Source organism: Fringilla coelebs, assembly GCF_963513975.1.
Source record: "Fringilla coelebs genome assembly, chromosome: 17".
Taxonomy (NCBI): Eukaryota; Metazoa; Chordata; class Aves; order Passeriformes; family Fringillidae; genus Fringilla; species Fringilla coelebs.
The window spans coordinates 5,378,754-5,392,076 of NC_140043.1; the positions used below are offsets into that span (position 1 = coordinate 5,378,754).

At 58.0% G+C, this 13,323-nt stretch overlaps 1 protein-coding gene across 1 annotated transcript in view; it reads right to left on the reverse strand.

The window, feature by feature from the left end:
- The window catches only part of SRRM4 (serine/arginine repetitive matrix 4), a gene marked incomplete at both ends in the record, with an annotated part of 40,385 nt that extends 32,694 nt beyond the window's left edge, over positions 1–7,691 (reverse strand). Inside the window, one exon of the mRNA XM_084217290.1 lies at positions 7,561–7,691. Coding sequence (XP_084073416.1) covers positions 7,561–7,691 — 131 coding nt within the window. The remainder of the gene's footprint in view (positions 1–7,560) is intronic.
- Positions 7,692–13,323: the final 5,632 nt, after the last annotated feature.

Consider the following 13,323-nt stretch of genomic DNA (forward strand, 5'->3'; position numbering starts at 1 on the left):
GTCCCCATGCTAACAATCCTGACCAGGCTCTGAACAGAGCAGGGGGGTTTGAAGAGGGCAAATGCTTTATGGGAAATAAGTTCTCTGAATTAAAGCACCAGGCTCAGGAGTAGATCTGCCCAAATCCCAAACTGCACCCTCTGGGCCACAGCCATGTCCATGCCCTGGCAGAGCAGGGTTCCTCTGCTGGCTGCAGCTGATGGAGCTGTGGAGAATAAGTTCTGTTATATTTACATGCTCTTACGGATTGATGTTACACTTGCACAGCTTTGGTGGGTAGGGGATTGTAGGGCAGCTCCGGCTGACCCACAGATTAATGCAGCAGGAGCTCTTTAACTGTGAAATCTTTCTTAATGCAAAAATATTTCTCTTGCTGGGCAGTAGCTAATTCTTCATCCTGACAGTAATGTAGCTGAAATCCCAGCCTCCTGCCCCACTCTGTTCCAGTCACCCTCCAACACACGTGGGCACAGAGATAAATCCAATACAACCAGCCCATTGCCAAAGTGCCATCAAGTTCCTGCTGGAATTTGATGTCAGTGGCAGTGCAAACCCATTTTCTCATCGTTGCCTGTGGGTCTCAGAGCATTTCAGCCACCCTGTGGGCTGCGAGACGGGCACCTGACTCCAGCCCTGAAACCCAGCAGCAGAAAGCCCCTGCAGCCCATACCAGCAAATGACAGCCTCCCCTGCCCCAGGGAGGAGAGAGAAGAGCAGCCCCACAGGCAGCAGGACCCTGCCCACCATATCCCCTCTGCTCAGGGGTGAACGAGGAGATGCCCCCAGGTGGGGCTGGGCAGCAGCTGCTTCTTCTTCCATTAATGACGAGACATAAATTAAACATGCAGAGTTAAACAGCTCAGCAGTGGAGCCCCAGCCTCACTGCCTCCAGACCAGAGACTCATTTCAGCCCGCCTCAAACACCAGTACAGTTTTTAATAGAGTTTATTTTGCCACTTGCATTATTTTTTGTGAGCCCTTCCTGCAGTCCCTGCTGCGTTGGCAGGGAAAGCGTTCCCGCCGCGTGCGAAAGAAACGGCTATTTTTAAACTGCCCGTGTTTGTCAGCGCTTTCAGCTCGAGTGCCTGGTGGAGAAGCCAGTTTTGCAGCACCCGGTGTCCCACAGAGGGTCATGTGGCCTTTGCCAGGAGATGGTGGCACAGGCGTGGGCACTGTGCCTGGCCACGCTGCCGGGGGGCATGGTCCAGCCTGCTCACCCCCAGCACGTGCCAGGTCCACACCAAAGCCCTGTGTGGGATGCTGTGCTGCTGGGACCCAGCACTGCCACCAGATTTCAGGCATCACAACCTCTGTGCCTTTGCAGACACGTAGGAAATCATCAAGCAAGTCTGCAAACACAAGCTGGCTCCCTTTCGCCCTGCCCTTTCCTGGCAATGCCAATCCAGGCATGAAACCCATGCCTGTGTTCCAGCTGATGGCACCACCAGGGATTTAGGGCCAGAGAAAGACCCAAGGGAGTGAGAGCTGGGTGTGGGTCACAGGGAAGAACTGTGGGTCACAGCAGACCCAGTTTCAGAACAGCAAAGAGCCTCTGGGGGCTTATGCCAGAGGAGGGGCTGTGGCAAAAGCCCTGGCACCCTCTGCAGCTGAAACACTGGTGGGATTTTCTGGCCCAGGTCAGGCTTTGCAGTGATGAAGAGGTTTCAGTGCCTATAGGTAGAAAATGAAAAGAAAAAAAAGGGGAATAAAAAAAGGAGAAAAAAGGAGAGAAAAGGAAAGGGTGGTCATGCATGAAATTATTTCATTTCAGTGACACAGGGGGTGCATTTGATAAGTCCAGCTTAGAAAGGTACAGCCACCAGCCATGGAGATGTGGGAAGGGGTAAGAATGGGGCTGAGCAGAGAAGGCCAGGGAAATCTCCCAAGTCCAGGGAGCCTGGTGAGAGAAGGGACCCCTGACACACAACAGAGGCTCTTTCTGGGGTCAGGCTGTCCCAGATGATGGGGGCAGGACAGTGACAGCAAGGAGACACGAGCAGCCACAGGACATGGTGCTGGGCAGAAGCTCCTTAGCAATCCCTGTCATCAAGGTCATCACTGTTATTTATTATTTAGGGCCTCACAGCCCTAAATATTCATTAGCAGGACTTTGTGGGAGGGGTGTGAACACGTGCATGGGGTTCAAGTATCCTGCTCTCCTGAATCTCCAGGGATGGGATAAAAGCAGGAGCAGGGACTGGCTGGACTTTGTGCTGCTACCTGAGCCAGGCAAGAATGAACTCCAGCCCTGCAAGACCTTAAACTGTCATATTTCACCCTGGCCTGGTTCTCCACACTCCATGAAACAGCCTCACATGAGTGCTGGGATGCTGCTGAGGCAGGGAGGGGACCCCATGGCAGTACAGACCCCACCAGTGCTCCTCTCACAAACCCAGCACCTCCAACATTACAGACAGGGGCCTGCCTGGCAGCCAGGCCAATGTCTTCAGTGGGTTTGATCAAGGGTGAAATCAAATAATCAAATATTTCTACAAAACCATCCTCCAGCCAGCCAGTGGAATTGTCCTCCCTTTTGCTTCCTTCCACCTGATTTCATCCCTCATCTAAAGAGATTGGATACGGTGCTTCCCTGGCACAGCGGGGACACCACAGGCTCCCCCTTGGCCAGAGGTGGGGCAGCAGCAAATCCCAGATTTAGGGAGAGCCTTGTCCTGTGTTTCCTCAGCAGCTGCTGTGGCCCTTCACTCTCAGCAGCAGGGCCACGTTGTGCCCGTGTTCTTTCTGGTGAGTGTGGGAGCTGGACCCATGGTTTGGGCCCCAAGCAGAGCTCAGCAAAGCTCTCAAGTGAACTTTTACAGGTCAGAAATTACCTGTCCCCAAAATCACAGCATTTCACAGCAGAGAGGCCAGCAGGGTCACGATGCCCAGCACCAGTCCAGAGCAGAGGCAGATGGACAGGGCCGGGGGAAAGGAGGAGGATGAGGATGATGAAGGCTCTGCGAGCAGCAGGGAGTGGGTCCTGCGGGCGTTCCCAGCTCTTCCCCTCACTCAGCTGCCCCCAGCCCCCCGGCAGTTCCGAGCTGCCTAATTAGCTCTCCCTGCTCCCAGCGCCGTCCAGCTGGAGCCGGAGGGCAGGGGCAGACAAAAGCCTCGCTATTGACAGCCCCTCCGAGGAAGGGGCTTTTCTTCTCCCCCTCGCTTTTCTTTTCAAGCCCCTCTCCCCCCGCCTTGGGCCGGGGCCACGGGCTCATTAGCACTCGGGCTCGCTGGATGGAGGCAGCAGATGGCAGCCAGGCGGCTGGCGCGGCCGGCCCCGCCGCCGCCTCTTCCCGCGGAACAGATGCCCGGCCGGCAAGGGGGAGGATTAACGGGACTGGGGGGCAGCGGCACGGCAGGGCTGCCAGCGGGGCTTCCTCCCGGCAGCACGCCCCACGTCCCTGCCGAGGGGCTGCCGGCCCGCTGGGGACTCGCCAAAGGAAGCCAGAGGTTAGGATGGCCAAAAGTCGCCGCAAAGGCCACAGGAGAACCGCAGCTGCTTTGTGCGCTCGCTGGGACACCGAGACCTCCGACACTGCAGTGCCGTGGCTGCTCCTGCCTCGTCCCAGTGCAGCGGGGAGGACACGTCACCCTTGTCCCGACACGTTCGCAGCAGCACCCAGACTCCTCTCCAAGATCACCCGCGATGGCTAACTACGGCTTAATCCCACTTCAGCAGCACATCCCTCCCCCTCCGTGCACGGTGCATCCCGGGGGATTAAGGGTTAAAGCACAAATCCCCAGCGCTGCCCTGATGTGACCCACTTAGACCATCTGGCAGGGAGGGATGCAGGAGCTCCTCTCCCCAGCGCTGCCGGCGCTCACTCGGCATCACCGGCTGCCCCAGGAGCTGACACCAGCAACCACAGGCCCAGCCCCGGAGCGCCCAAAAGTGGATTTTGAATGAGTTTCTGGGGACAGGGCAGCTCATGCCAACAGTACTGTGGCCGGCAGTGTGGCAGCAGAGAACTAAACCACCCCCAGAATCATCCCACAAGCCTCCATACTCCCACCAGCTCCAGTTCCTGGGATGCCTGGAGCACCTCCTGCCTGGATATCCCCAGGTCCCGGCACGGTGCTGATGGAATTCTCAGCAGTGCTGGGAGAAGTCAGGCTTCCAAGTGGGACAGGGCTCCCAGCCTCGTGCTGGGAGGTCACGGCCAGGGAAGAGATGCAGACAAAAGCCCAGCCTGGAGGGAGGGAAGCAGATCCTGCTCTGGGGCTGGGGCCAGAGCATGGTGCTCATACTCATCCCCTTAACACAGCAGATTTTTAAAAGCCTTTTCAGTTCACCAGAGCCAAAGCCCTGTCCTCATGGTCCAGCGAGAGAGACTGAGGCCCCCTGGTTTGGCAGAGGAGCTCAGGGCAGGGTAGGTGGTCCCTGTCCCTGACCCCATCCCTCCCCAGCACACTGGGCACAAAACCCTCTCAAATCACACTGGGACTTTGCACATGCTGAAGCAATTTCCCTGCAAAGGCAAGCTCTGGGTCAGCCCCAGCCTCCCCTCACCACGCAGTCCCTCACCCTCAGCTGCACAGCAAAGCCCCACCAGGCCCTGTGTGGGCAAAGGTTAATTGGAAAAGCCCCTTTCCCCATCACCTCAGTTTTTCCTTTCACTCTGCAAACTGGTCAATAATCCATTTGCTTTGGCAGAGCTCTGCTCTGGGCACAAAGCTATCTGGGGGGCTGGATTTCATGCCCCCCCAGCCCCAGCGGGAGGGAAGGTATTAATGTACTCTTTTGTTCCAGGATGAACCATGGGTTTAGCAAAGCTTTAACCCTCCCAACCTCCAAGACAGCTAGATGGGAATTTAGATGAAAGATGCTTTACCTGCAGAAGCAGCAGGAAGGGAGTGGTGAGGGATGGGGCAAGGGGAAAAAGCATCACTTTCTGTCCAGGTAACCCCATCGCTGCCCCACAGGGATGCAGGATTGGGCCCTTAGCCATTCTCAAGGCATCTTGCAGGATGCTTTGGGCTATGGACACTGGGGGAGGGGGGTGGTCCCTGGCAGGACCCCCATGGTGCAGCTGAGCCCCTTGACACTCCACAAAGGGCACAAGTCCAGCCAGTAAAACTGATGAGAGGTGGGCAGTGCTGGCCTAGAAACTACGGCAGCATCTCCACTGCTGTGGGAAGCATGGGGATGGATCCAGGGCAGGGTGTTTGCAGGGGACCAGCTGTCAAGTGTGGGAGAAAACAGGAATCCAGATGGTCATCTTAATATTTCATTTGGCTAACTGGTTTCCCCATCTCCTCTCTGGCACCACAGTCATTTGCTCCTAAATTAGTCGGGAGTATCATCAGGGAAGAGAGGCTGATCCAAGCAGTGGCGCAGCGAAACCTTCCGGAAAAACAAGCCCAGAGCGGAGCCAGGCACAGAGACCACTACAACAGGAGCTGCTGCAAGCCTTGGGTCTGTTCTCTCCAAGGATGGGGAGCAGGAACCTGCCTCTGGCTACTGTTGGACTAAGAGCCTAGAGCCAGCTTGGGGACATCTCTGTGCAGCCAAAGGACCCTGCAAAGCCCCTGGGGGTGTGAGATCTGGCATCTCAGAGGTGTGATCCTGCCCAGACGGCAGCTCGGGCTCCTGGCAAAGCCCGGTGGGATGCGAGCCGAGCCGGCAGCACCGATGAGAAGAGCTGGGAACCGCAGCATCCCTGTGCCTGCAGCCTTTGGTGGCAGCCCCTGGAGCGGCAGAGCCCCTCCGTGCCTGGGACAGGGCGAGTGCCCCGAGGAGCCCGGGGCGAGCCCCGCCGGGCTGGCCCCGCTCCGTGCAGCCGCCAATACCGCAGGGAACATCCCTGGGCCCTGCAGGACACGCTGCCAGGGCACAAAAGGAGCCGGACCCGGCAGGGGAGCACAGCCCGGCGTGGGCACCTGGATCTGCTGGTGCCCACCACAAGCCACAGCAGAGCCGAGCTGGCGGGGTTGCTTTGCTCTGTGCCAAGAGCTCCTGCACTGTTTCACTCCCACCAGAGCTGTCTCTACCAACAGCACGGAGAGGTGCTCACATTTGGGAACTTTTTAATGGATCTGCAAACACCCCGAGCCACGGTGCTCAGCCCCACCAGGATGTCTGCGCCATCCAAACTGCTGGTTAGATAGAGCCAGGCATCACTCCTGGTACCCAGGCTGGCTGTACTTCCCCAAAACCTGAATTTGTTGCCTTATTACACCTCCAACTGCAATATATTTAAGCTCACTGAGGAACCTCCAGGCAGGAGTGTGTGTGTGAGGCATCCCTCAGCCCTTCAGGTGCCGACCCAATGCAGGGATGGAGAAAAACACAGAGGTTCCTCTCTGCCACAAAGAATGAAGCTCTACAAACACTGCCTGTGGAAACAAGAGTTGCTCTTCTCAGCTCGAGGCTGAACCCGTGCTTTTCCCATTTTCCTACCCAGATTAATGGATATCAGAGGGATTGGGGAAATTCACCCTCAGCAGCTGAGCTGCAGGGACAGAAGGGACCCCCATCCTCACTGCTGGTGTGGCTCACAGCCTCCACTGGCACGGAAAGCTCATTCCAAAGGATCTCTCTCCTCCCTGGTACAGGCTGAGCTCCCAACACCCAGCCTCCTGCAGACCAAGCCCCTCTCCTCTACAGACACAGCACCTCCACGGAACTTTAGCTGGTTCCCCACACCAGCTGGGCAGAACCCAGCAGAGGAAAAACAGAGCAAAGAGAGAGGAGATCCAGCAAAAAAGTCCTTTGTTTATAAAAGCAGCACAAATAGGATATTATTAACAAATACTGAGACAATCAGCAAAATAAAGCTGGTCTAAATTAGAGCGTGCATGGCTGTGAGGAAGCCACATGGATCTTTGCCTGTGTGACAGTCTGGCAGAGAGGCTCAAGGGGTACCTGCAGCCCCCTCGCCTCTTTTCACAGGTTTCTCTTTTGCTCAGCCTCTGGCAAACATGGGGGGCATTGACTTTCCTGGAGCAGGAGGACAGAACAGGTACTGGTTGAGCAAAGTCAAGGCTGCTTGGCTGTGGGATGTGGGGGGCACCATCTCCAGAGCTGTCCCTGTCCATGGCAGTGACCAGGCTGCTTACACTGTGTGTCCCTGGATGGCACCACCCTCCCCTGGGTGACAAGGCAGGGTCCAGCCCCAGGGGGCTGTTTCCCTTCCTCAGGCTTCACCTTCCTAAGGGTTGGAGGTGAAGGGCTGACACAGAGACAAGGCCACCAGCAGGACACACACCCCAGGGCTCTTGCACAGCGGGGATGGAACTGGTCACACTTTCCAGCTGATGCCCCCCACCACTGCCCCTCTCCATAGCCCAGCTAGAGCTTTGCAGACCCTCACCCTGCTCCCAGTCTCCAAGCACCACCGAGCCAAAGTTTCCCAAACCCGCTCAGCTCTGGAGGACTGCACCTGCCCAGGGAGGGGGCTCAGCCAGCCTCAGGCATGGGGAGGGTGCCCCTGCTCCTCCAGCCACGAACTACTGCTGGTGGGGAGACACACTCAGGACTCTCCTTATGGTGGGAAGAGGACTAGAGCTGGAAAAGCACGCCTGATCTCTCAGACCCCCCTGCCTTGCCCCGGTAGCCCTTACCTGGGCAGCGGCTTGCGGGCGGTGATACTGGCCACGATGATGCTCTCGGGTCGCGGCGTGGCCACGGCTTTGAAGGTGCCTCTCCAGAACTTCTCGAACAGCTGCTTCTCGCCCTGCTGCACGCCGGCCATGGCCCCGGGACCCACGGCCAGCCCCCGGCCGGCCCCGCCGCTGTCCGCGGTGCTGAGCGCTACATCCCCCGCGCCGCTCGGCCCGGCCCGCAGCCCGGCCCGCTGCGGGGAGTGCGGCCCCGGCCGCCCCCGCCTCCCGTTTTGTGCCGGCGGGGCGGGCAGAGGGGCCGGACCCGCCGCCGTCCCCTCCCCGGTACCGCCCCCGCCGCAGCTGCGCCCGGAGCGACGGAGCCCAGCCTGGGGAGGGGGCGGCTCCGGGGGACCCGCGACCCGCTCGGGTCGTGTCCGCTCCCCCGCACGCCGCTCACCCCGCCTGGGTGGCTCCCGGGGGCTTCCATCCCCTCGCAGCCCCCAGGACCGTCCGTGCGCCATCCCCATCATTTCCTTCCCCAGCCGAGAGGCCGCTCCCAGCTCGCTGCTGGATCGCGGGCACCGCTGCACTTTGCCCTTTGCGGGGCACAGACCCTCCAGGGCACAGCCAGTCCCCGTCCCCCGCAGAGGCTGCCAGTAGCCTCCCTGTTTGCCCAGACCCGACCAGACACAAGTAAAGAAGGGAGAGCCTGGAGCCACAGCTGAGGGAGAAAGCAGCAGGAGGCCGTAGAGACCGCTCTGTAACTCGTCCATACCGAGACCCATTTGGGACAGAGAATTCGAAATACAACCGCTCTTCCACCCCTCTCCACCTCCCTTCCCATTTCACTGGGAAGGGGCAGGGGTGGAACATGCAGTTCCTCGGCTCCAGCGCAGTGGCAGGCTGGGAATCCCACAGTGGGGTCCCAACTAGCACAGAAAACAATTCCTCACCTTCCAGGCAGGATTTGACCCGCCAGGACGGGACGCGTGGGGAGGGAAGAAGAGCTGGGGCGGTGCAAGTGCAGCGCTGCGATTTCCCTCAGCCTCTGCGCTGAGTACAATAAAAGCGTCTTTAGGAGAAAACGCTTCTTCTACCACAAGTAGAAGAAGCTTTGAAGCGCAAGTAAGAGCTGGTGACCTTGGATGAATGAGACCGTCTCTATTGTGCCTCAGAAACCCGCACGATGCGCTTATGTAAGCGGCGGGGGGATAATGGAGCCGGGAACAATAGGCGGTGGGAGCCGGAGAAGAAGAAAAATCATGGGGAAACTTAATCGCTTCTTTGCGACAAATACAACACCAGCAGAAGGCTCGTTCCGGCGGCGTTGTTTGCCAACTCCTCCTTCCCTGCCCCGTCTGTGCCGCCGGTAGCCGGGGTCAGCAGCGGTGTCCCCGCAGCACCGGCGGCACACGCGGGCTGGGCTTTGTGCCGCGGGGCACGGGCGGCTGGGGAGGGATGCTGGGGAAGCGGCAGCAGCGAGAGCGGGCACGGATCCAGCAGGGCTTAGAGAAACACTGTCAGCTCTGCCAAACAAAGCCTAAAAACCCGACAGGGAAGGACAGCGCTCAGGCACGGCGCAGAGATGCTCGCTGGGAGGCTGCTCCCCCCGGGAAGCCGCCCAAGGGAAAGGCCGGCTCGGAGCTGCTGCTCCAGCCCAGGGCACGCTGCACATGCCGTGGGCAGATGTCAGAGCGGGGATCCTCCAGGGACAGTCACAGGCAGGAAAGGGCAGAAGGAGCAGGAGAAAGGGTTTGAGGGGCTAGAGCCGCCGCGCTGTGAAAGCAGGGCTGGGGAGGGCACACACAGCAGCCCCAGCACAACCACCAGGGGCCCAGCGCTCTTCTCCTGCAGCTGGGCACGGACAGGGACTCCCCACCCGACCAAATCCAAGCTTGGTTTTCCTCTGGCCCTGCCAGTCATTTCCATAGAGCACAGGCTGCTCATTAGGAACCCGTTTCCCCTTCAGAACACATTAAACTCAATAAATAGAGATCAGGTGTTAAGCACACGCACTCCCCAGCCTTGCTCTGATTTGTTGGTGAGTGCCCAAACGTGGGGTGAGGGTCAGACAGGAGCCCCACCGGCACTGTCAGCCCCAACCCTTCTCTGGTGCCTCATTAACCACACACCCTGCAAGGCATCACCATCCCCTGGGCTTTGCAGGATGAGCCCAACCACCCCCAGCTGCACTCCGGGGCATTTCACCCCCTTCCACCAGCGATCTCTCGAATCACCCTAACATTAAGTCCCAAATAAAAGGAATAATAAATGTTTGCACTATTAAATTAGCAGCACGGGTGGTGTGTGGGCAGGAGGAAGGCTGCCATCATTACAAGAGCCTCTCTCCTGGCGCACCTTGTGGAGACATCAGTGAGCCAATTAAGCAATTGGCTCGGTTAACGGAGGCTCCCAGGAATAGACTCCCCTGCTATAGAATAACTGCGCAGTAATAAATTGTCTCATAAATAAACAGCCTGAGAAAGCATTACAAGATACCCAGGAAAAGCACTATATCACAAGCAGAAAGGATGCTGCGTGCATCTGGTGTGGCTATTAACCCGTGGCATTGCCAACACTTCTCTGAAGTGGGGCTGGTGTCCCTCTGGGGGCTGTGGGACTGGTCCCATGGCAGGGGGACATGGCCACAGCATCCCTGGAGCCCCCACAGTGCTGCCTGCCCTGTGGGACCACTGTGTGCCAGCAGCACAGAGCCCTCAGTTAGTCACCCATGGGAGTGCCATAACTGCCAGCCTGGGTTATTTACAGCTGCAGTAATGTGGGGCTCTGCCAGGTTCAAATGTTTGCTATAAACTGTAGCAGAGCCAGTGAGTCCTGGGATGGGAACGGGGAAACCAGGACGTAAAGGACAATTGCACTTTTCCCTCTTAATCAGGGCCTATTAATAAAATATAATATAAAAACTGTCTTCTTTAAAGAGCCCTTCTTTCATTATTTGGGTTTTTTTGAGTGACACTTTTAAAGTGCTTCCCCCCTGTGCACGGGGTGCTGCAGACCAGGCTCTCCCCAAGGCTGCTGGCCCCCAGCCCTGCTTGCCACACCTACAGCCCTACAACCCCCTGTACCCCACAATTAAACACCCAGAACCCTCCTGACCCTTCAGACCTCCCCTCAGCATCCAAACCCCCCTGGGAAATGTGAGAGGAACCCACCTGGCTCAGGGACAGAGGAACTCCAGCCACGCTGTCTCCTGCTTTTCCCTCTACCACATTTAGAGGGCCCCGTGCCCTCATCCCCTCCCACACACAGGCTTTGATTTTGAGGGTATGGAGAGAAGAGAGGGGTCCCTGCTCTGGTGAACCCATTGTGGGTGTTGGGCTGCTGCTGAGGAGGACATGCCCGAGGGAAGCAGGGATCAGCAGGAAGAAGCTGTGTGTGTGCAGGAGGTACCCCAAGGGAGGGAAAGGAGAAAATGTGTTTAGCAAGGATTAAGTTTTAATCTGTTCCCCCTCGTAGGGAGAAGAAAGCTGGGCTTGTCCTGGAGCTACATAAATATTTTGCTATAAATGTTGAGTGTTGTTTTGGTTTGGTTTTTCTTCTTATTTGGCTTGTACCCAGTGGGAAGAGCCACAACCTGGTTGTGCTCAATCCGCCCCATTCCCACCTCCCCGTGCCATTGTCATGGTACCACTCCACCCATTCCCCAGACAGATTTACTGGGAGGGCAGAAAGTCAGTAATTATCTCTGGAAGTATTCATTACATCAAGAGTCAATAAACAAAAGCTGTGAGTGCCCTCTGCTCATGGCACTCCAAAAGCACCTACCAATTATTCCCTTGGCTCTGCCCTGCCTGGCAGGAGGGGGGTCCTGCAACACACTGCCTGCTTTGGCCAGGCAGCAGGAGGAGGAGGAAGAGGAGGAGAGGAGATGCTTTGGAAGCTGTGGGTGTTGTGGATGGATACTGGACTGGTTTGGCCATGGACCCATCCAGAGGATGCCCATGGGGCTGGATCCAAGCTGATTTTCCCAAGAAAGGAGTGAGTGGGGAGTGACCTACAGGGTGAAGAAGCACCAACAGCCACAGGAAAATGTGGAATGTGTGCCAGCCCTCAGATGGTGGCAGGACGCTGCTGCTGGAGCACCTTTAGCCTGGTAAATGCATTTTGCAGAATCAAACTGTTGCAAGAGTAAATTCACCACCTTTCTAGGGGTAAATACCTGTTTTATGGCCTTTAACCCTGCAAGGCTCCTGGCTGACCCTTCAGGGCAGAGCCCAGCAACCAAGTGTCCCATTCTGCCTGTCTCCATATCTAGGTGCAAGGCCAAGGTACTTGCCAGAGGTGTCTTTTCAACTTTTTTTTTTTTTTTTTGGTCCTTCCACCCACCACAGAAAAGTCATTTCCACCCACAGGAAACCCAGGAGTGCCCATGGCCCTGGGGCAGCTGCAAGGTTGTTCTGGCCCCTTGGGCACAGCATGGTGGCAGTGACCACCCTGTCCCCTCCCTCCATCACCCTGCCCAAGTTTCTCCAGGCAGTAAATAAGGACAGTGGGAAGTGGAGCTGCAGCTTCCCCTGCAGGGTGCCAAGGCTGTGGGTGCACCCACTGCCCACCAGGGCCATCCATCAGTGCCCAGCTCAGGAGCTTCAGGATGCTGGACCTGGTGTGAGGGGGCTGCTGGGGCTGATATTGGGGTGAGGACCTGTGTTCCCCTTGTTTTGGGTCGATAAAGGATGGAGATGGCCATGTCCCCTCCATCAGCACTGGCCCCACTGTGCCTGGCAGAGAAGAGGGAAACCTGTGAGGTTTGAGTGTGAAAAACCACAATGGGAGTGGGACCAGCACAGGGTGGGTCACCCCCAGCCAGCCCCTGGATCTCAGGATACCTCTCCATCATCTCCAGACGGACACTGGATGCCTCTCCATCATCTCCAGGTGGACATCAGGGACCTGCCAAGCCTGTGTCCCCCTCCCTAGGACCAGGCGTGTCCCACCCCGGCTTTCTGTGCTGGTGTCCGTGGAAGCAGCCGGCTTCTCTGTGGGCAGGAGGGGGCTCTGCAGCTCACCTGCCCACGCGTCTGCTCCAACAAAAGCCTTTTTCCCCTCCCTGCTTACCCAGCGAAGCCGCCCGGCCCGGATATTTAGGCAGAACGAGAAAAAAAGGGCGCAGGGACAGGCGCTGCGAGCGCTCCCAGACAAAGCCATTGGCAGCCGCCGGGAAGAGCGGAATGAAAGAGCAGGAGCAGAGGGAGGCAGAGAAGCCAGGCCATGTCCTTTTCTTCCCTGTGGCTCTAAAAAAGCTCCAGACTGGAAAGGGGGATGGAGGCTTGGAGCTGAAAATATGACTTTTCCCCTCTGAATGGCAGTGGCCGTGGAGACGAGCTGGCCCCGGGGACGCTGCGGCGAAGCTGCGCTGTGCAGCGCCGCTGCTCCCCGAGCGCCACCGCCGAAAGGTCAGACAGGGCTGGCACAGGGGGACCGAGGGGACAGAGCCCGCAGCCACATGTGTCCGAGCAGAAGAGACAGCCCCCGGCTTTGCAGAGCTCCTCTGCGAGGAGCCCCCGACCGCGGGCAGAGGGTCCCGGGGCCCCGAGGATGTTTCCCCCGGAGATGGGGAGAGCGGGGCAGCTCACCTCTGTCTGCCCTCCCCGCTGGCAATTAGCAGCCTCCAATCACACGGACAGCACCGCTGGATGTTGCAGTAATTACTGGCAGCTCGGCCGGGTCCCAGCCTCAGCTCGGGTCTGGCTGGAAGGGGGAGTTTGGGGATGCTCAGCACACATTTGGGCTGCAGAGCAGGAAGGCATCGGGCTTTTGCCT